The sequence below is a fragment of the Nothobranchius furzeri genome, chromosome 8, assembly GCF_043380555.1.
Source record: "Nothobranchius furzeri strain GRZ-AD chromosome 8, NfurGRZ-RIMD1, whole genome shotgun sequence".
In the NCBI taxonomy this organism is placed as follows: Eukaryota; Metazoa; Chordata; class Actinopteri; order Cyprinodontiformes; family Nothobranchiidae; genus Nothobranchius; species Nothobranchius furzeri.
Window position 1 is genome coordinate 74,505,665 of NC_091748.1, and position 23,734 is coordinate 74,529,398.

Consider the following 23,734-nt stretch of genomic DNA (forward strand, 5'->3'; position numbering starts at 1 on the left):
GAAATCATTAAGTCTTTAGAGGCATCCACAGAAGAAGAGTTAATGAGCAAATTACGTGAAGCTAAATTAGAACTTCTTGGAATTATTGACAAAAAGACACAATTTTTAGCACAAAGACTATGAATAGAAAACTTTGAACATAGTAATGAATCAGGTAAATTCTTAGCTATCCAATTAAAAGTAAATAAAGAGAAAACTACCATATCTGCTGTTAAAGACTCAACCGGGAATATAGTTTATGACCCTGAAAAAATAAACAACACCTTCAGAGACTTTTACCAAACTTTGTACTCACCACAGATAAACCCATCAGATAACAAGATCAATGAGTTCCTTGACAGGATAACACTTCCTAAATTATCAGCCAAACTACAGTCCTGGACTCACCACTAACATCAGCTGAGCTCCGGGAAGCCCTTAAATCCATGACGAATAGGAAAGCTCCAGGTCCAGACGGGTTCCCAGTAGAATTCTACAAAGAATTCAGGATCATTCTGGCTCCAACATTCTTCAGAATGGTGGGGGAAATCGAAGAGAGCGGCAGATTACAGCCAAACATGAATTCAGCCAATATTAGTCTCTTGTTAAAACCAGGCAAAGACCCTGAATTTCCTACCAGCTATCACCCAATTTATCTTATTAATGTTGATTAATGTTGACTACTAAATTCCTTTGGCAGGATAAACATCCACGAATTAGCTTAAAAACACTTCATAAGACCAAAGACAGAGGAGGACTGGATTTACCCAACTTTTATTATTATTTCTTAGCCTACAGGCTGCAATATATACCAAGATGGTTGCAAGATAACCCACTATATGAGTCCTGGTTACATATAGAACAGACACTTTGCAATACGATAGAGCTTTCAGACTTACCATTTTTTAGCTCAAGCATAAGAAAACATGAAAGCTTCAAAAGTATTAGTATCAGCACCTCTCTGACAGCATGGTGGGAGTATCTAAAAATGAGACAGTCTTCACTAGTACCATGCAGACGCACACCTATCTGGAATAATCCTGATATTTTGCAAAATAACCAAATGATGAACCTTCCGGACTGGAAAAATAAAGGAATCCTATACCTGGATCAATTATATGAAGGATTGGACTTCATCCCATTTAATCGAACAGTCTCCCAATTTGGAATGGATAAGAATAGCTTTTTAGAATATCACCAAATTAAATCTGTAGTCAAACAAAAATTTAAGCTCAATTAAATAGAATTACAAACACCACCAAGGGTATTTGACTTCTATAATCTCAAACCCCCCAAACTACTGTCTAAAGTATATAAGACACTGTCCAAAATAGACGATACAATTGCAATCCCTATTGAAAAATGGGAGGTGGATCTATCAGTTAGCTTTGACCAGAACTTCTGGTCCCAAACTTGTTTAAAAACTTTTAAAATGATCAGACACCCCAGTTTACAATTAATTCAGTACAAAAGTCTACAGAGAGTACACTATACAGGTCATCGGATGTTCAAGATGGGGTTTGTGTCATCTGATGCATGTACACACTGCACAAACCACATTCCTGACAATTACATTCACGCACTGTGGTCCTGTCCACCTGTCCAGGTATTTTGGGGTAGAGTATGTAAGGATCTGTCAAAATGTCTGAAATGTCATATCCCAATGTCCCCCTCTCTTTGTTTACTGGGAAACCTGGACGATGTCCCGATTGAAATATCTTTGGTTCACGTAATTCTGACTGCCATGTGCGTCGCTAAGAAAACTATCCTCTTGAATTGGAAAAATAGAGAAACTCTCTGCATTAACCAGTATAGAAATCTTTTGTTAGATCATATTACGCTTGATTTAGCCTCTGCTTCCACTTCAAATCAATCTCTCTGGGCTCCTTTGATCGGTTCCATCACATAGCGATGATGGGGGACCGTTGATGTTGTCCTGCGGAATGATGGGGGGGGGGGGGGGGGGGGGGGTCTGAGTTTGGAGTATCCGATGTTCCCTGGAGGTGGGTTTCGCTGGGGGTGTCTGGGACTGGGGGGCCGTTGCCCCCTCTGGAGGTGCTTGGGTTGCCTCGGGGGGTGGACTATTGGCGGTTGTGAGTGGGGCCCCTTGGAGGTCTTGGGGGCTGCCATGGGTCACTGCCTGACAGCTGTATTGCCCCTGGGCGGGTCTGGGTGCGGGCCTGTGGGCTCGGGGTTGTGGGTGGCTGGCCCCATGTGGGGATCTGGGCGGGGCCTTAGGGGTCAGATCCTGACATGTATGCTGCCAGGAAGAAGGCAGGAACATGCAGCAGTGCCTGGCCCGGGTTCAGAGGCCTCGGGTAGACCTTGGCTCCTCTGCTGTTCCATCACAGGGGAGGGGGAGGTCCAGGAGGGGGAGGACCCAACCTTACCTGGATGTCCTATGTCTTATATATTCTGGAAGTTGTGCAAATGCAGGGATGGACATAGATATTCTGCTGGGGTGGGGCTGGGTTGGTGCCCTCGAACTCCGTGAGGCTCTGTAATGCTGCTGCTTTGGGCCCTGGCAGGATGGGCTGGGGTCTCCATGCCCTGGGTGGTAATTTTACAACAGAGGTGCCTATTGGGGCCAGTGGGGGAGCTGGCTCCCTGGAGGGCTAAGCTCAACCAGCCATTCCTCCCCATCCCCGCATATTTCTCTCCTCCTCCTCCCTCACATCATCACACAAACATGCACATATGACCTTGGGGGGTGGACAAGTCAGGGAGTGCAGATATGGACCCCATTTCTGCAGTACTGTGGCAACCTGCCCCCCAATTTTATTTGCACCTTATACACTTCCACTGACGACATTCCACGCAAACACACACTTAGGACCTTGGGAGTGAGCACATTCAACGGCACTTGGCAGGGGGATTTCTCAGCCTCCTCCCGAGTGCCGGTGCCCACTTCCAATTTCAAACAGCACTTAGACACCGAGGGCTGTGGGTGCAAGTGGGGTGGTGCGGTGGCATCAGCTGGCATAGGCCAGACAATGCCCACACTGCCCGCTCACGACAGCCATGGAATACACCTCATCAACACACAGCACTATATTGGAGCAGGCGGAGGGAGACTAGGGGTTTTAGCACACCTCTGTTGTTGCTTGGCTTCCTGGGGCTGTAGGCTAGGAGGGAGATCTGGCCGTCTGGTTGGGGTCTGGGGTGGTGGGTTGCTGTGCTCAGCGTTGGGCGGGGGAGCCTGCTCATCAGCACCCCAGCAGAAAGGGTCAAACTCTGGTAACCGGTGATAGTTGTACCCAATGTGCAGCAGTACCGGGACCAGAGTGAATAGGGTGTGTATGGGGAGCATAAGATGGTGTTTGGCGTGCATTTTTGTAAGTCTTGGGTTGTATGTGCATGTGTGAGCATGAGAGAGGGAGTGTGTGACTGTTTGTGTATGACTGCATATGTCAGGTGGGGCCTTTGACTCCTCCCCTCTCCTGGGACTTCTTTTGATGATATAGATCTTCGTCTCCCCTCCCCCTGCCACACCTGGTGTGGGGTGTGGTGCCTTGGTCTGCCTGAGTGTTCGTGGCTCCCGGGTCAGAGGGTTTAAGATTTTTGGCGTCTGCTTGATCAATCCCGGTGGCTGCCTGGTGGGGTCTGGGTCCCTGGGCTCTGCTGGGTCCTCGGCGGGGGTGGTCGCCCCTGGGTCCCGGGTCGCTGGGTCCCAGGCTCGGCCAGCTAGGCGGTGGGAGGCTGCGGGCGGGCCTGTGGGCTTGCCGCTGATATCTCCCGGGACTCTGCTGGCTGCTGGTTGTGGCCCCACGGGGCGATCCTCTGTGCCTCTGAGAGGGGGGCGGGGGCCTTTCTGGTTGCAGTCTCCTTGGGGTTCCTGTGTTCTGGGGCAGCGCCTGGATCTCTGGGACTTGGAGCTCCTCCCATCTCCTACACATCTTTGGGGGCAGATCTGTGGTCCCTCACACTTTCTATTAGACGCTCCTATAGAGAAACCTTACATAAACAAGCGTGTGTACACACACAGGTGCTCACATGGTGCTCTCAAAAGTATGGGCTTGGGCACGTTCAACACAGGTCTTAAGGCTGTCGTTGCCACTGAATGCACTATGATTTATTATCATGTGATTGTTCAGTTAAACATTGTTGATTTTATATTTCATCATCAGGTTGACGCAGTGATAGCTTGATCTTGTTGTATTGTTGTGTGTCCCTTTTTTTTCTGCTCTTTCTATTTCTGCAGGTCTAGAAGCAGATTCTTGTTCATTATTGTTTATTTTTGTTCATTTTTGTGGGACCCCCCCCCCCCCCATAGAAAGAGAGAGAGTGAATAGGAAAGAGGGAGTGGATCCTGAGGAAGAGGAGAGAGAGAGAGGAAAAAACAACCCGACAGGAGCGGAGGCAGTGACTGACGCAGCACGAGCCGTTTTCAGCTCTGTCTTGTCAAATGCACCATGTACGTTACGAAAAAAGTAACTTTAAATAACTTTAAAGTAACTTTAAAAAGAAGCAAACTGAAGAAAACATATGGAGTACTGAAGAAACGTGAACAGTGAAGCAAGCACAGAGAGATCCGTTACTGTCTGTGTGTGTGGATGGACCGGACGCGGACTGAGCTGTGAGCTCCCGGCTGCAGAGTTTTGTCTGTAGGGAGGGGTGGGCGCTCTATGTGACTGGCCAGTCACAGAGCGTGAAGACAGTCAGTTACCCAATGAGGATTTTCCCTTCGGCACGATTACATATATTTATGAGTTTTACTCGTTTCATGCTCGTACTCGTCAAAAATGCTTTATCCATACCAGGGTACTCGTCTGAAACTAGTATCCGGCTCATCCCTAATGGGAGTCTATGTGGGCCAAAAAACATATTTTCTGATCCTGTTTGATGTGTGAAAGAGAAAGAAAGAAAGAGCTTAGTTTTGACAAAACCTTTCAGAGGTTTTGTGTGAAAGCGGGGCAGAGGGCAGTTTGATAGATGGAACAGGATCCATTTCAGAGGCTAATAAAATTATTTTACTAGTTGACATTAGCAAAAAGGCAAAAGTGTTCCATATAAACACACACTACTGCACCTCTAAACAGTTAATTTACAGTTTTATTTCACTTTTCTCAGTGTTTTAATCATCCACAGCCCAAATGTTCCACAAGGAGAGGCTGGATTTCCCACAAATGTTTCCGATAGCTGGAGGACACGCCAGCCTCACGCTGTGCAAGTCATAGCTTTGTGTAACCACCACTACTGCTTGTAATGAAAAATGCCTTTGGCTCAACATCCCATTTTATTGACTTTCTTTTAAATCGTTTTGCCTCAAGGAAGAACTTTTCGATGTAGGACTCATTTCTGATATGATTGCATTCCTGCTGTTCTTCACTCTGAAATGATGCTTTGATGACTGGTTTGTCCATCTTGCCTTGTCCAGTTTTTTTTAATTTTACACAAATTCAAATTTGTTCAAATAAAATGAAACAACTCAAACTTTAAGAACTTGAAGTAAATTGTTTGATCGGGTTATAAGTAAGATCAGCAGTTTTTCTATATAAAAATGCATGTGAAAATGTTAATATGCAGGTTTAAAAATTAATCAATAGTTGATTTACAGTATTGGTCAGGAATGTTCAAATTAACCTGGCTTGCAAAGTCATGAAGTTGTTTTAATGTACCATACTAGGCAACTTTTTTCATATTTTTAAATCATTTTTTGCCAGTATGTGCTGTGTTGACAAGTAATTAAAATTGCGCCCACCCACATTTTCTAAGTTAAACACACATCTCTTTTAACAACGGTAGTTTCTGCTAGGGCCCGACCGATATATCGGCCGGTCGATAATATCGACCCGCCGATATTATCGGCCGAAATTGGGGCCATTAACAGTATCAGCTATCAGCCAAAAAGACGACCGAATTGGCCGATATTGTGCTACTTATCCAGCAGATGGTGCCAGCTTTATGAACTCATGTTGTGTGGCTCTACTCCTTTGAACTCTGAACACAAATAATTGTTTTGGAACTTTTTATTTATTTATTTATTCTTATTTATGTTTCGTATGTGCAGTTATTTCCTGTCCAGGGTGAATACGTTCACCAAGTTAACTTCCACAGGGTGTTACTTTGTTACAAGCACAAGTCTTACGTTTTATTTATTGCTGCATTTTTATTATTTTAATATTCTTATCGGGATCTTCTTTCCCTAAACTTGTGTGTGTTGTTACATTTCCCAGAGTTAGCTAAGTCAGAAAAAACATGTTGTAACCGGTTGTTTAGCATAAAGCAATGGAAGGGAAGGCTTGCATTCACCTACATAAAAAAACTACAATGTATGTGAATTCACTTACGTTGTTTTATGCTAAACTAAGAAAACCAACTGCTGCCAGATCATATTGGGCTGGTTATAAAATGCTTTTTCTGACTTGTCTAACTCTGGGGAATCTTAACAAGACACAGTTTTACTGAGTGGCGGAATATTCCTTTAAGTTAAAATGTATTCGTGGAAACCAGTTCACAAGAAAAAACTTGAATGTTAGATTTATGCTGTGACTGAGTTTGTGTGTCCTGTTGTTTTTGAGATCTGCTAAGTAAATCTTATTTACATTACCTGGAAACCCTAGTGAGTTATTGAGACAGTTCTTTGGTGTGTAATAGAGAAATAAGTTTTCATCTAAAAGGCAGAGAATGAAGGGTTTAAGCTTAAGAACATTTTTTTTTGTGAGGGAGATTTATCGGCCATTATATCGGCTATCTGCCTTTGTTAAAAGTTTTATATCAGTATCGGTCCCAAAAAAGCACATCGGTCGGGCCCTAGTCTCTGCATCTTTACTGTTTTTCTGCTTCATCTTCATATAGAGACACACAATCAAGGTTTAGGAGTGATGATGAAATTGTTTTTGGGAAATAAAGATTTAGCAGCTTTTTTCTGATCTTTAAGCTCAAGACACTGACGTAAATAAAACTTGAACTGATAGTAAAATCCTGAAATTAAGTTGAATAGATTTCCTTTTCAACGGCTCTGCAGTCCTTTAATTAAAATTTTAAGGTTATAAAACAAATAGTCAGAAAACCATTTAAAGCTGCTCTCAACTATACAGGAAGTCGTTAAATGAGCTGCGTGAAAAACAAAATAACGGGGACTCTGCTCTGCCTTTCGTCTGCTGGGCCTTTAGGTCGAGTAATGACCAGACTTTAAAACCTGCACGTGATGGCAGTATTCACAGATGACTTGTTGAATAACTTTGCAGTTGGAGACTTGCAGTCGTGCTTGCTGATTATACCCGTTCCTAACGATGGGGCTATGGGGTCTGATCCGCTGTTGCTGTTTGTTTTTACACCAGCTCCCAGTACTGAACTGCCAGAACAAGGAATACCTCCAGATGGATATTTCTTCACCACTGAAATAAACAAGACCTTGTCATAGGTGTCATTCCAAAGATGAATTGACGTCTTTGTGCTTCCTTGCTTCTCAAAGGAACATTTTGTTTCAAGTGCCAGAGCAGAGAGGCATTTTTTAAACAAATGAAAAACAATTGCCTGTCGGATGACAAGGCTGAGGGGTTGTGCATGGCTGCACATGGTGCCTGCCGATCCGGCCCGGAGAGTGACACGAAGCCTTGAGAGAAACAAATTGGATGTTTTGCAATTTTATTTTAAAAAATACAATTAAAATGTAAAAGTCTGCCAGGCATTGATGTGCAGCACAGGTGTGGATCTTCTTTTTAAGGGGAACAGTATGACTTTTTGCATTTATAATAGTTCTTTGGTTGATGCTAATCATATTCATGAAGTCTTTTGCAGTAAATTCCTCTCACATGAAGTGTTTTTAGCACTTTTGTTCTCGACAGTTTCAGAAACTTCCAGAATGAGTCATTTCAGGGTTTTGTCACTTCAGGAGAACAAGCTGGGGCTGCCACGCTCACCCGTCCTCCATTCACGCTGCTATAAGCTGAGAAGCTCTGGCATATGGGAGGGGCTCAGTGTAGAGTTGCTGCTCCCTTTTGCATGTGAGAGGTTATGCTTTTCTACTTTGTGACATCACAAATGGGGAGTCTTTTAAATGGCTTGTTTTAGCAACATAATTCTTAAAACCAAACACTGACAGAAAACAGATGAATGTTTCTCTTTCCCATATTTGGAGTTTTTGTGGAGGCATAGGGACCCACAGGGATGCGAAAGGTAAATTTTGCACATTGTCACCTTAAAATCTGAGCGCTGTCTTCCTTTCTGCTAGTAACATTTTTTTGCATTTATATTCTGGGAAATCAAATGTTCATTATTTCATGTGTGAGAAATCTTTTCCCCATCATCTACTGTCACAACTCCACTGAGAGGACCTTGCACCGACAACGAGAGCTTTCATTTTCCTACAGTGGCTCCAAGGAGCCCTGGGCTGTTGCTAGCATGCATTGTGCAAAATCACTTTTGAGTCGATCTGCAGTAACCTCGGTGCTCGCTCTGTGCTTTACATGAATTTCCCTTCCTGTTCTGTCACCCAAACCTTTCAAATGCTATTTCTAGACGATGGAGTTTCCTGCCTCAAGGAGCATTTTGATGAAAACCAGTGTTAGCATAAAGCAAAAGAATGTGAAATAATATGCTCACAAATTTAAAAGATGTACAACCGATGTCACGCACTGAGCTGATAGAGGATTATAGATTATTTTATTTGGATAGAATTGTCAGAAAAAGAACCTACACAGGCCAGTCTGACAGAAAATGGATGTTTACTAAAAGAACTGTCACAGCGAGTGTGTAAAATATGGAGGATGTGACACAAAATTGGGTTTTAGAGGTATTTGAGGATGCAGGGGAGGGATGTGGGTTGTTTGAAGAGGAGACGATAACCGAAAAAACACTAAAAATGGGAAAAGGAGAAAGAAGGCTGTGCATGAAGTGGAAGTGGCCGTGTTTTTCCTGGATCAGCTTTTGGAAAGCTGCCTGTGGAATGATAGGATTAAAGAGTCTTTAATGTGACCTCTGTGCTCTGTTCTGATATTAACATGCCATGCAGTCCCCTCTGTGCAAGGTCACTCTGTAAACACAACACACACAGTGAAAAGCAACGATTTTCACCAGTAAAACTGAGCAGTAAACCAGTTCTGCGTTCACTATAACAGATTCAGCATCGTCCGTGATGCACTCGCAGAGCTGTTGTGCCGTGAGAAAGTTGCTCATGACTCTGAAATTTTGACAAACCACACAACGCGCGTCTGTGCTCACTTTGTGGCTCTTTGCTGCTGAAGGGCAGGGATGTAAACAGAAGAGTGAAATGCTTGAGCTCAAACGTGGAGCATGGCAGAAGATAACAGAAACGCTGTGAAGACAGAGCTCTCTGTGTCTCAGAGTAGATAAACTATTCAGCAGTGCTGGAGTAGGAACAGAAATAGCTGAAGTAGTCTCTCACTGGCTGACTGCGCTCACAATAAACAAAGTTTAAAGGGGATTGGGGAGATTTGCTCCACTAATTCTGTCAGTGTTGAGTTAAAAGTAATGCTGTGCATATTTCCAGTGTTTAAGCTGACTTCATACCTTGTGTTCTACATAAGTTTGGAGGCAAACTGATGAATATTTACGACCGTACCCATTGCTGATAGCTTCCTGAAGAACCTTGTCTTAGTTTCCCTACATTGGCTGCCGGTTAAATTCAGAATAGATTTTAAGATCCTCCTTCTCACATATAAAACTCTTAATAATCAAGCTCCATCATACATCAGTGACCTGATTGTTCCATACGTTCCTAACCGAGCACTTCGCTCTAAGACTACAGGTTTACTGGTGGTTCCCAGAATATCTAAAAATAGGATGGGAGGCAGATCCTTTAGTTATCAGGCTCCTCTCTTGTGGAACCAGCTCCCAGCTTTAGTCTGTGAGGCAGACACTTTGTCTACTTTTAAGACTAGGCTTAAAACATTTTTATTTGATAGGGCCTATGGTTAAAATCTGATGTTAGGAAGTGGAGCAGCTTGTGCAGTAATCGAAAGGTTGAAAGATCGATCCCAAGTCTGAACAGAAAATGCTGCCTCGCCTCTCAGTGCACACCAGGAAAGCTGTGGCTACATTGTAGCTCATTTCCACCAGCATGTGACTGGGTGTTTGAATGGATAAAAGACTCCTGCAGGCGTTGTGTCAGCTCTCTAAACCGGCAGAATGAAATGAACACTCAGGACATCTCCTTGAACCTTTTGCACAGCCAATAGGAAAATCCTTCATAGCCATCGATAACATCTCAATCCCTATTACAATCCATTTCCATCGTTTAATTTTTAAAGATCGTGGAGATTTAGTCAGTGAAGTCATGTGCTGTATGGGACAGCAGTAGGACAGGAAGTGGAGCAGGTTTTCCAGTAATTGGAAGGTTGTGTGTTCGATCCCGACTATGGCCAGAGAATGCTGCCTCATCCCCAGGGCAGCTGTGGCTACAGTGAAAGTCATGCCCACCAGTGTGTGACTGTGTTTGTGAATGGTGACAGACTGATTGAGTTGTAAAGGGCCTTGGGGGGTTGTAGAACCCTATAAAAGCAGTATAGAAATACAGGCTATTTACCATTTACCATTTCAATATTACTGACAAGGTTTATGAAATTCTTTAAAAATAAATTTTATTTATTTGGAGGAGTTTAAGTATCTCTGGTGTTGTTCACGAGTGAGGGTAGGAGGGATCGGGAGATCGACAGGCGGATTGGTTCGGCGTCTGCAGTGATGCGGACGCTGAGCCGATCTGTCGTGGGGAAGAGGGAGCTGAGCCAGAAAGCCAGGCTCTCGATTTACGGGTCGATCTACGTCCCAATCCTCACCTTTGGTCATGAGCTTTGGGTAATGACCGAAAGAACGAGATCGCGGATGCAAGCGGCCGAAATGAGTTTCCTCCGTAGGGTGGCCGGGCTCAGCCTTAGAGATAGGGTGAGGAGCTCGGACATTCAGGAGGGACTCGGAGTAGAACCGTTGCTCCTCCGGATCGAAAGGAGCCAGTTGAGGTGGTTTGGGCATCTGGTCAGGATGCCTCCTGGACGCCTCCCCGGGGAGGTGTTTCGGGCATGTCCTGCCGGCAGAAGGCCCCCGGGTCGACCCAGGACACGTTGGAGAGGTTACATCTCCAATCTGGTCCGGGAACGCCTTGGGGTCCTGCCGGAGGAGCTGGTGGACAAGGCCGGGGAGAGGACGGCCTGGAGCTCCCTAGTTGGGATGCTGCCCCCGCGACCCGGACCCGGATAAGCGGAGGAAGACGAAGACGAAGATTTTAAATAAATTTCCAAAATATTCTTGGATCATTATGAGGTCATGAGAAATCAGGTTTTGTCATTTTATTGATTCTAAATTAAATGCTTTTTCAAAAAATAAATATATTGAGATGTACAATTAAACTGACCGAAACAAAAACTTAATTATAAAATCTATATTTGATCTAAATATTATTAAACAATAAAATATACATCAACAGAATATTAGAAATAACATAAATACTTGATAATTTAAAAGATTTTCAACAAAAGCTATGAGTTTCATTTTGTGACTTACCGATCAAATGATTTTAAAAAATCCTGAAATATCCATACATCATCATAAAATTACCAAAATATTCTCACATGGTAATGTTAACCTGCGGAATACAATGATGTTGTTTTTAAATCAGTAGATTCAAAGCTTTTTTAAAGAAAAATTGGTAAATATAATTTTAAGGGTCACGCCCAAAATTAAAATATTCATAAAAAACATACTGCTACTTTCTAAAATTAGTAGAAAATTGTCAGATCAGCATAGGTGCATGTGGAATGTTATAAATGGTTTATATTTACTGTATACGTAAAAAAGCATTCTAAAAAAAATATTTACCTTTTTATCCAACTATACAGAAAAACTGGCAGAAAGTAAAAAATTCATAAAAAATCGATGCTTTTGTACAAAAATCTAAAAATATTCCCAGATTACCTTTGTGGTGCATCATAAATGTTTAACTTTTCCTACAATAAAATAATATTTGCATCAGTGGCTGTCCATAAAAATAAGTTCTAATATTAAACACAAGGGGGTGGTCAAATCAAGACTACATTTTATGTGTTTCATAAACCACCTAAGAATGAACTCTGTGCCAAATTTCAAGAAGATTGTCATAACAAAATTTGCGCTACAACTACTAGACTAAAAATGCACTTTAAAAAAGGCAAACCTCTTCGCGGAGCTATGATTTTCGCCTCTTACATGCAAATAATGATTTTTAGGAATCTTTTCAATTTTGAAATTTAAATGATCGTAAACCACACCCACTTTAATTGATCATTTCCCAAATTGATACTGTAGTCTTAAGCCTGTATAATGATAAATAAAAAGTTTGATGCAGATCCATTTAGCCAGTTCAATAGTATAAATCATACCTGTTTATAGTGCCCCCTATTATTGGATCAAGCTGAAATTCAACATATACACTTAAACTGACCTTAGGTACTGTTGGTATGAACAGCTTTGAGAAAAGTCAAAACCTTTCAAAGTTATACTAATAAAACTTTTTTTTATTTAAACAATTTTATTTTAAAAAGTCATGTTTCATAAAATAATTAAAATGTCAAAAATCTGTCCACATTGTTTGGTCAGCCACTACTCCCGTCTTGTCAGGCAAAGTTTTGACTTGATTGGGTTTGACGGCTGGGAGGAGTTAACGAAAGTACGTTTTTTATGCAAATTTCTGTTAATAAGCATAAGTTTAAAACATTTTTCAAAACACTCATTTAAATTTGACTGACTCAGTGGACACACCGGATGAGATAATTTGTTTTTTTACTGAAGAAATGTGGAGAAAATTGCCAAAAATAATTGTTTGGGTATGACAGCGCCACCTATTGGACAAAATTCAATTTTTTCTCTGTGATTGTAGATGACACTATTACGAATATGAACTGCAACTTTCTGTTTAGAATATTTATTTTTCATGAGTTAAAGGGCAAATTTTTTTAAAGCCTATAAGCCACGCCCACTTTTTAAAATAAATTCAAAATATAGCTTAAGGGTCCAAAAATAAACATTTGTGCCAAGTCCAGTAGAAATCCATCAAGCCGTTTCGCTGAAACAAACTTTATGACTGTTGAGTGCCCCCTATTGGTGAATAAAAACAAAGTTGAGTAGATGTGACTTACAGCTCATACTTTGTAAAGTCTCATCATCTAAACTTAAAATATGGTGGAGATATCATCAATTAGAACATGTGCTAGCTAGCGCATTGAATTTGACATAGTGTCATTTACGCAACTTTCAATATTTCTTCAAAGTTCTTCATGACAATTACTTATCTTCATTGATAGATCATATATCCCATATTTGAAGTTGATTTGACTAAAAAAGACGAATTGGTGATAAAAACTAGATTTTGTGTTTTTTGTGATTTTGCAAAAAATGAGGTTGGGCGGAAATGGGCGTGGCCAATACAAAAAAGATGCAGAATGATCCAAGGATCAAGAACATTAAAAAGTTATTGAAGGTAAGGCCTACAGGTGCTGGCCAGTAAATTAGAATATCATCAAAAGGTTGAAAATATTTCAGTAATTCCATTCAAAACGTGAAACTTGTACATTATATTCATGCAATGCACACAGACCAATGTATTTCCAATGTTCATTACATTTAAATTTGATATTCATAAGTGACAACTAATGAAAACTCCAAATTTGGTATCTCAAAAAATTAGAATATTCTGAAAAGGCTGAATATAGAAGACACCTGCTGCCACTCTAATCAGCTGATTTACTCAAAACACCTGCAAAGGCCTTTAAAAGGTCCCTCGGTCTTGTTTTGAAGGCACCACAATCATGGGGAAGACTTCTGACTTAACAGCTGTCCAAAAGACAATCATTGACACCTTGCACAAGGAGGGCAAGACACAAAAGGTGATTGCTAAAGAAGCTGGCTGTTCGCAGAGCTCTGTGTCCAAGCACATTAACAGACAGGCGAAGGGACGGAAAAAATGTGGTAGAAAAAAGTGTACAAGCTCTAGGGATAACCGCACCCTGCAGAGAATTGTGACGACAAACCCATTCAAAAATGTGGGGGAGATCCACAAAGAGTGGACTGCAGCTGGAGTCAGCGCTTCAAGAACCACCACGAGGAGACTCATGAAAGACATGGGATTCAGGTGTCGCATTCCGTGTGTCAAGCCACTCTTGAACATGAAACAGCGCAAGAAGCGTCTCGCCTGGGCCAAGGACAAAAAGGACTGGACTGATGCTGAGTGGTCCAAAGTTATGTTTTCTGATGAAAGCAAGTTCTGCATTTCCTTTGGAAATCAAGGACCCAGAGTCTGGAGGAAGAGCGGAGAAGCACAGAATCCACGTTGCATGAGGTCCAGTGTAAAGTTTCCACCGTCAGTGATGGTGTGGGGTGCCATGTCATCTGCCGGTGTTGGCCCACTCTGTTTCCTGAGGTCCAGGGTCAATGCAGCCGTCTACCAGGAAGTTTTAGAGCACTTCATGCTTCCTGCTGCTGACCAACTTTATGGGGATGCAGACTTCACCTTTCAACAGGACTTGGCACCTGCACACAGTGCCAAAACCACCAGCACCTGGTTCAAGGACCATGGTATCCCTGTCCTTGATTGGCCAGCAAACTCGCCTGACCTTAACCCCATAGAAAATCTATGGGGTATTGTGAAGCGGAGGATGCAATACGCTAGACCCAACAATGCAGAGGAGCTGAAGACGACTATCAGAGCAACCTGGGCTCTCATAACACCTGAGCAGTGCCACAGACTGATCGAGTCCATGCCACGCCGCATTACTGCAGTTATTGAGGCAAAAGGAGCCCCGACTAAGTATTGAGTGCTATACATGCACATTATTTTCATGTTCATTCTTTTCAGTTGGCCAACATTAGAGAAACAAACATTTTTTCATTGGCCTTTAGAATATTCTAATTTTCTGAGATACCAGATTTGATGTTTTCATTGGTTGTCACCTATAAATATCAAAATTAAACGTAATAAACATCGGAAATACATTGGTCTGTGTGCATTGCATGAATATAATGTACAAGTTTCACGTTTTGAATGGAATTACTGAAATATTTTCAACCTTTTGATGATATTCTAATTTACTGGCCAGCACCTGTATGGTTTGGGAGTTATTAGCTAAAACGTATCGACCTTCACAAAAGCGCCACCTAGTGTTTTCTGGGTATGAATTTTTGAATCTGAGTAGCGGTCAGGATTTTCTATCAGACTGCCATGTTAGATTTTTCCTGGCATTTTCTGGCTCTTGCGCCTATGTGGAATTAGCGGAGAAGAATAATGCCGGAAAAGTAATGAAAAATCCGTACAAAAACAATAGGGTTCCCTGCCTGTTGGGCTTGGAAGCGAAATAAAGTTTTAAGTATCAGGCGTGACATTAAAAGCAGAAGCTTTGATGCTCCACCTGAGAGTAAATCTGTAAGGTTTGTCACCAGCATTCAGACATTAATTCTGTTTGCTTCACAGTCAGACAGGACACGGATAAAATAAATAAACAATTAAATAGCTATATATATATATATGAGTAATGCAAATATGGTGGCCAGGTCATGCATGAAGCACTTAGACGTTTTTGTGAGCTGCTTAAAACTAAAGAGTTATTGACAGATTTTATATGCACCTGCTATAGGAATGGATTGTCACCTCTTTAGAAAAGTAAAAAATGTAAAAGAAATACCTCCGGTCTCCTACAAGTCACATCAGGTCATGCAGGTGTTTCTTTCTTTCATGAATCCTTCCATTGCCTTTTTTTGTTTGTTTGTTTGTTTATTGATCATTTAAAGAAAAAAAATTAAGAAAAATGCAACACAATTCCTGATGGTCTGGACTCAAGTATCATCAAATAACAATCGTACGTCACTAAGTGTTAATAGCAGCACAAATGACTGTCGCGTTCAAGAATATGAAAATACATTTACATGAACTTTTGGGACATTTTGGAAATTGGAGCAGTAGAATGCTCTTTCTCTAAACATAGGCTGTTCAGGAGGACAAGACATGACAGCGATGGTGGCAGAGGAGTTAAGTGCCCACCCCGTAACCGGAGGGTTGCAGGTTCACGCTGTGCCCAGTGTGTCACAGTTGTTGTGTCCTTGGGCAAGACCCTCAACCCTCCATGCCTGCTGGTGTTGCCAATGTATGGCAGCCTTGCTTCTGTCAGCGTGTCCCAGAACAGCTGTGGCTACATCTGTGCGTAAATGTTTGTTTGAATGGGTGAATGGTGTGTAGTAAAGCACCTTGGGGGGGGTTGCAGGACTCCAGAAGTTACTATACAAATACAGACCACTTAAAATACTTCAAAGTTAATATTTAAAAATTTCTAAGCTGTAGACTTGAGAGATTGTTCCCAGCATGATTTCACATTTGCAATCAGGATAAGTGTGGTGGGTAAGCAAAGAAGAAATTAAATTAGTGCATCATATTTCTAGATTAAACAACAGAAGAGAACGGTTCCCTACAGACTCATAAATCTCCCCCCATCAGATGAAAACACTTCTGTACATCTGAGTCAAACAGCATTTTTGTGTTTTTACTAGGGATGTCTGATATTATTCGTTGACCAATATTATCAGATTATATTAGCCTTAAAATTTAATATCAGAAAATATCGGTATTGGTTTTATTCCTTTAGTGGCTCAATTTTTACATACCATGCACCCATCAAACTCTGGCTTCATCTCCTCTCTCTCAAAAGGCCAAAATATGACAGATTTAAGGTTTAGTTTTTAAAATATTTTAGTTTAATTTGGAACAACTTGTGAATATTTAGGAATTTGCCCTGTATAGAGGATCTAGGGTGTTTCTCAATGTCAAGGTGCCTGGCCTTGCGAGGCGATGTCTTGCGAGGCCAGGCGCCTTGCTTACGAGGACACTGTCCTTCCTTGGTCAAAGAAAATGTTTAAATGGAAAAGACTTGCATCACGTGACCGCGGCTTCCACGGCGGTCACGTAACGTCACGTGACACAGGAGATAACGTTATATTTTATACGTAGTAGTTTCAATATAAATATATAATGAGACATTTACTTTTTAAATTGTGTATATGTTTATTAAATTAAATATATAATTGAGCTACTACCCGCTAGCCACCGAAGCGGCAACTACTAAGCAACTAACCAACAACAGATAACTTCTTTGTATCTAAAAACAAAAAAACTTTTTAAATTAGTTGACTTATATTTGAAAATTGTCCCTGAAGTAGCTGCCGGCTTCTGATCCGTCGTCCTTTTGAAAATACAGCATTCTGGGAAATTTTTGACCAAGGCTAGGCTACAAGACACCTCCCATGTATCCTTGCTCAGCTAGCTAAACGGCTAACAAACGGAGAACACACGCCTCGGTAGAACATGAAAATTGGAACAAGTCTTGGCGGCTCCCTATGACGAATCTCCTAGGCAACCGGGGCGGGGCCAAGACATCAAGGCAAGGTTCCTTGGCATTGAGAAACACCCATAGTGTCCTTTAGAGCTTGTAGCTGTGTGTAGCTAGCAGCTAGCAACCAACTAAAACAAGCACGGGAATGTTCACTCAAGTATTTATTTTCTTAAATGAAGATCTTTATGAATGTTTTATCACCATAAGTACAAAATACAGAAACAAAAAAAAATACATTACAGACCAATACACATAGCTTAGCGTTGCACTTAGCAATCAGCTTAGCTTAGCATGTGTACGCTCACGCTGCTTACACTTTATCAAAGAAACTTTATCGCATGCCCAAACACTCCCTAAACAAATGTTCTCCAAGACACAAATAAAGACAGCAAAATCAGCATGTTCATGATCCGTTTATTGTCCCGTTTCTGCCTAAATGTCAGACATAAATATCGGAGAAAACAAAAACTACATCAGTGAAAGGTCTGAGGTGTGAGCGCTCACTCTGTTGTGTTTGGCACAGACAAAGGCTGTGTCTCAATTCAGGGTCTGCATCCTACGTCGGCCGGATTCGTCGGCCGGTTACGTCACAGCGCCGCGACTCGGCCTGTCCCAATTCGAAGACTCCTTCAAATGCGGTCGACGAATGCGGCCTTCTTTTCGCCTGAATGAAGGATGGGTCGGGTGTGTCCTTCAATAGGTAGCATTTCCCAAGATGCCTTGCGGGCCGGCCGGCAGAAAAACTTAAAAACAATGGAGGACAGTGAAGCGGGAGCTGTCGGAGAGGATTGCGCATATAAATGTCAGTATAAACTTGAAAACTGTTAGGTTAAGGACTTTTTGTGATACATGAACGTTATTTTAGTTAGAAATGTAACAGTAAAAGTGCTTGTATTGCGGTCTCGGCTCGTATGTTCGGCCGCGCTCGGTGTCGTACTTCTCCCGCTACGTTTCCCCCTGATTTTAATAGAAGTTTGTATTTTAGTAACAAAAGAGAAAACCAGGGAATTTATTAAGCTTAGGGCGGAGATGGACCACATCATCACTGGAGCCAAGTATTCGGCGGCTGTGGCATGGAGGTACAATAACATCTCATAATTTAAAAACTCGTTTGAGTTTATTTTTTCTGCGAAAACATGAAAGGAATAACCCGTTGTCCTCTTTTCTCTTCCTGTTTCTTTTCTTACATGTTTGTTAAGACTATTCTGGAGAAAATGGGCATCCAGGGGAAGGTGCCAGCGATGACAAGCTTCTGGAGCTGATCTGGGAGGACATGAGGCTGTAGAGGGCACAGGAGAGAAGGAAGAACTTTGACAGCTTTTTACTTTGCTAGAAAAAAATGGTTAAGGAAGATTAAACATGTACATATAAATGAAATATCTAAATAAAATCAGTTCTGCATTAAACTCTTGAATTTTATTTTTGTTTACAAAGGAGAATTGTTTACTAGAGGGTATCCCGCTGGGTCTTGAAAAGTCTTAAAAGGTGATAAATCGGTTTTGGTCAAATGAAGACCCTTAGAAAGTATTAAAAACTATTATCACATCTTTGCTCAGGCTCAGCTTGTCTAAAGTATTTTCTCTGAATTAGCTCTCCAATAGTCAAGGAAATGATTAACCCCCAGAGACCCACGGTTGTAATATTACAACATCAGATTTACGTCTACAAAAATAAACCTTCCCCCTTTTTTTTTCTTTTTAAAACCACATTTACATTGCTAATAGGTCCTATTGTTCAGTTCTGCAACACTATTGGCTGTTAAAATGTGTAAATAGGCCCGTTTATCTGGCCTAGAACAACATGTGAAAGGTTAAAAAAAGATTTTGCAGTTGTTTTCTAAATTTGGGTTTCTGGGGGTAAAAAAGCTAAATAAAACGTCGAGCTCCATCGTTTAAAGTTCCTTCTCCCTTCTGCCCAGCGGTTCCACGGTTGCTAGGCGACGGAACGTTCGCCGAGGGAGTTCATGAAGGCTAGGCCTGTCCAAATTCACAGCCGTTAACATCCGGTCTATCCGGCCGACGGAGGACGCAGCCCACGTCGGCCGGGTAGGCTGGGTCCTTCGAAGGATGCAGACCCTGAATTGAGACACAGCCAACATAACAAAGATTGTTTGTAACAATGGATCACTTTGATCCTTTTTCAAATCCTAAAACATTGTAAACATTTAATCATTAATTCATCTGTACTATTTATTAATTTTTTAATCAGACTTTTTCCTATCATGACCTCAAATATTATCCTCGGCCTAAAGGCACCCCAGAGCATTAATGGGGATTATCTCAGGGAGAATGTCCTTTAGCTGCTGTTGGAAAGAAATCAAACATGGCATTTTTTTTCTACGTATTAACTTAAATGGAAGTAGTTGCAATCTTGCGCTGATAATGTTTAAAGCTTAAGCATCCATGACAGGAGACGTGTGATGTTGGACGGACGGACGGACAGACGGACGGACGGACAGACGGACAGACGGACGGACGGACGGACAGACAGACAGACAGACAGACAGACAGACAGACAGACGGACAGACGGACAGACAGACAGACAGACAGACAGACAGACAGACAGACAGATAGATAGATAGATAGATAGATAGATAGATAGATAGATAGATAGATAGATAGATAGATAGATAGATAGATAGATAGATAGATAGATAGATAGATAGATAATATCAGAGCATCCCTAGTTTTTACTGTAAAAAGACCAAAAAGTTATAATGTACATGGATAAGATATGTACTGATGATCATCTGTGGCCGAGAAACCTTCAGATTTTACTTACAGATTTAAATTTGTGTCTTTAACTTTAATGTTTGACTTGTGCTCTAAAACTTCAGTTGACACAAGATTTGAGATATCTTAGTCCAAAGGAGGAGAGTAGTTTGGCAACATTCTGTAGAAACAGCTGGCAGGAACCAGATACGACCCATGATGCAGCCGAGACTGGCCCGTGACGATCTTGACGAATACACACCGACGTAGCCGTATTACCCCTGTCCTGGCACATCTTCACTGGCTCCCTGTCATTTTCAGAGTACAGTTTAAGTTGTTGACGTTTGTATTTAAAGCACTCAACGACCCGACACCTCCCTATCTCTCTGACCTGCTCACTCGCTATGTACCCACGCGCACGCTGAGGTCAGCTGACCTTTTGCTGCTGTGTACGCCGCGGATGTGATACAAATCGCGGGGTGGAACTCGTTGCTCATTGGAGTTCGGCAGGCTCCATCACTGGCGGTTTTTAAATCTCGTTTAAAGACCCACTTTTGCGATTTGCCTTTTAGACAGTGACTCGTTTTAGTGTTTTAATGTGTTCTTAGTATTCATCATGTTTTATCTGCTTTGACTGTTTTTTTTTATCTTCTGTTTTAGTTCCTTAGAATGGTCGCGTTTTGTTTTAGCCTGTGCAGCACTCTGGCCAGCTCCCATGCTGCGTTTTAAATGTGCAATATAAATAAACTATGGTATGGTATGGATCTGAAACTTCCATTAAACACCCGCCCTCCTGGATTTAATTTGCTCTTTGACTTTAAAAAAAAGGTTTTCTTAAGATTATAATTGTCTTTTTTAACATAGATGTGACAAACTTCAAAGGTGTGATCTAAAAAATAATAAAATAAAATAAAGACTCACGTCAGCACATTTAAATCTGCTATCTTTTAATTATTGGTACCCTGACACATGATGGAATATGTAGAATTTTACACACACACACACACACACACACACACACACACACACACACACACACACACACACACACACACAGGGGTCTGACAAGTGGAGTCTGGGGAGCGACTGGAATCAATTTCCAAATTGCTCGCTGATCTCATCTCATTAAAACTACTAAATTAAAGTTCTCCTGCATGCTTAACTTTCAATAATTAACCCCCTTGCTTTTCTCTGTCAGTGAATGAATAGATAATGGTGTGTGATATAACATTTTCAACCTGTTGTTGCCGCCACCCAGCAGCTGTACAGTCGGCTGTGTTGTCGGAGTGCGGTGATTCTTCAAACCCGCTGCACCCACATGCAGTCACATGGCTGAGTTAACTTGGCAGACTGTCATCAGAATACTGTAATGGGACTCAAACCAGCCTAACACACACACACACACACACACACACACACACACACACACACACACACACACACACACACACACACGGGATGACTGACAGCACTCGAAAAGGAGATCGAGACAAACCTAAAGTCTGAACAAAGGCATGAATGAAGAGTGTGATCTTTTCTACGATGCTCGTTAGATCTGCTGTAGTCTCACAGCAAAACCCTCAATGAGTGAGCTTTTAAAAAAGCAAGACAATAATTATTATCTAGTGAGCACAAAACAAAAATCCCACTAAGCATCAGAACCAGAGGCTCATCCATCAAAGTCACCCGCGGCTTGTTAAAGCTCTGTTTCTTCGCCTTCTGGATGAAAGGTTCTGGTAAACATCCTCCTAGGACAGGTGCATTCTGCTTTTCACTTAAAGCGATTTTATTTTTCCTCACATTGACTCGTCGTTTTGGTGGTGTGTAGCCTTCCCAAATGAAAACGCCCTTGTTTACCACCTCTGCAGCTCAATATAATTTTTATGGAGCCAGAAAATCTTTATCTGCTTGAAAACAAGAGAAATGATGAAGAAAGTATATTTTTCTCACGAAATACTTAAAGCTGTTGTGGTTTTTGTGGTTTTGAGACTTTAATCCTCTTTTTAGCTTTTTTTGTGATGCGCCAGCGTCTCTTGGTGCTGAAATGATCTGTGCATAAAATGCATTTGGAATAGCTGATTCATGTAAGAAACCTCACACATCTGCTGACAATGTGGTCACCTCTTTTGTCAGATTTGTCCTTTTATCTATGCGTTTTATGATTTTTGTTTGGTTTTGCACGGTGGCAGAGCAGCAGGAAGGTTGCAGATTCAAATCTGCATATTTTGAGCACGTTGTCCTCGTGCAGACCAAACACATGCACGTTAGGTTAAAACCAAAAAAGGTTCCTGTGGATTAAAGTGAATAATCTAAATGAGTAAACATAAATGATGTCTATTAAATCTGTTTTAACATTTAAATGAACAAAACTCCCAGTGAGTTTTTGGTTATTGCTGTTTCCTTGGCCTAGACACTGTAAGCATGCTGTTGGGGGTTTCTGTACAAATATAAATTAAGACTTCCACAAGCAGCAAAACTAATTAGCAAACCTTAGAAAGCAGGTTTGCCTTCATTCCTCTCAAAGCTCTAAGAGCACTTTTGTCTTTTATGTCTTCCACAATGCCGGCTGGTGCCCGTGTCTATTTATAACCCACTTTTGTTTTTGTTTGGTTTGGTTTTGTAGGTGTTTGGGGGCCATTGAGGTGATGCAGGTCCCCCTGTTATCCCAGTGGAGGAGCCAGCTAATGACAGGCGTATTGGTCTGCTGAACGCCCCCACCCCCCCACCACCTCCACTGCCCTTCATCCCTCCCTCCCCTCATCGCTGATGGCTCTATGGGGCATCATCAGCCTCAGCCTTCATTGCTGGGTGTGTTTACGATCCGGTGCAACAGCAACAGCAGCGGCGTCCAGCCTACCTAATGACAGACCGGGGGGACCTCTGGACTGGCTCCTTTCAGATAAGGGACCATTCCACCACTCCCCAGAGTACATCGACTTCGTGGAGAAGAACCGACAAGGCTTCTCCACCAGATACAAGATCTACAGGTGGGTTATGATAGAGAGGCACTTTACTGTGTATTTACACTTTCAAATCATCTCTCCATCTCCATGAGAGACTTGGAAAGCTCCTACAATTGCACAAATTGATCGATAGTTTAAAAACACATTTTGTGACTGCCACAAAACGACTCACTTTGTGAGACACTTTACTGATAGAGGGTGAATGTTGTTTCCTGGAATATCAACCAGTTTCCACAGCTTCTATCTGATCTAATGCTTAACTGTTTGCATCAACAGCTTCTGAAACTAAGCAGCATTACTATAATAACTCATCTTGCATGACTGTGAATTCCTACACCTGAAAATAAATCTGCATTAGATGTTTTTTTTGCAGAGGCTTGTTATGTCACTTTAATTTTCATACAAAAGTCATTAGAGGACCAAAACATAGTACATTTTAAATCTGTTGCTATGTAAACACTATAAATGCAAAAAAAAATTCAAAATTTTAGATATTTCATAACATAATCAAGACTGATTTGCACTAAACACCCCAGGTGAAAAAAAATTCTTTTTTAGAAAATAACTCAGTTTTTTTGTGTTTTTTTCCATAAATTACAGCATTGACTTTGAGTATGCAAACTGGCATTTCAAGGGTTAAAAGCCTCAAAATGATTGACATTTTTACATGTTTGAACAGGGCTGAAGTTGTTCAACAGATCTTTGAAAAAAAAAAGCAAAAAAAAAATTCATGTATACATTTTTTATAGCCACTTTTTACAAGCGGACGTTTTT

The 23,734-nt window shown here is 41.5% G+C and overlaps 1 protein-coding gene across 1 annotated transcript in view; it reads left to right on the forward strand.

Annotated features, from left to right (window-relative positions):
* The window catches only part of brinp3a.2 (bone morphogenetic protein/retinoic acid inducible neural-specific 3a, tandem duplicate 2), a 109,395-nt gene that overhangs the window by 13,451 nt on the left and 72,210 nt on the right, over positions 1-23,734 (forward strand). Inside the window, exon 2 of the mRNA XM_015971156.3 lies at positions 22,621-22,984. Within this exon, the coding sequence (XP_015826642.1) occupies positions 22,764-22,984 (221 nt within the window). The 5' untranslated portion in view covers positions 22,621-22,763. The remainder of the gene's footprint in view (positions 1-22,620; positions 22,985-23,734) is intronic.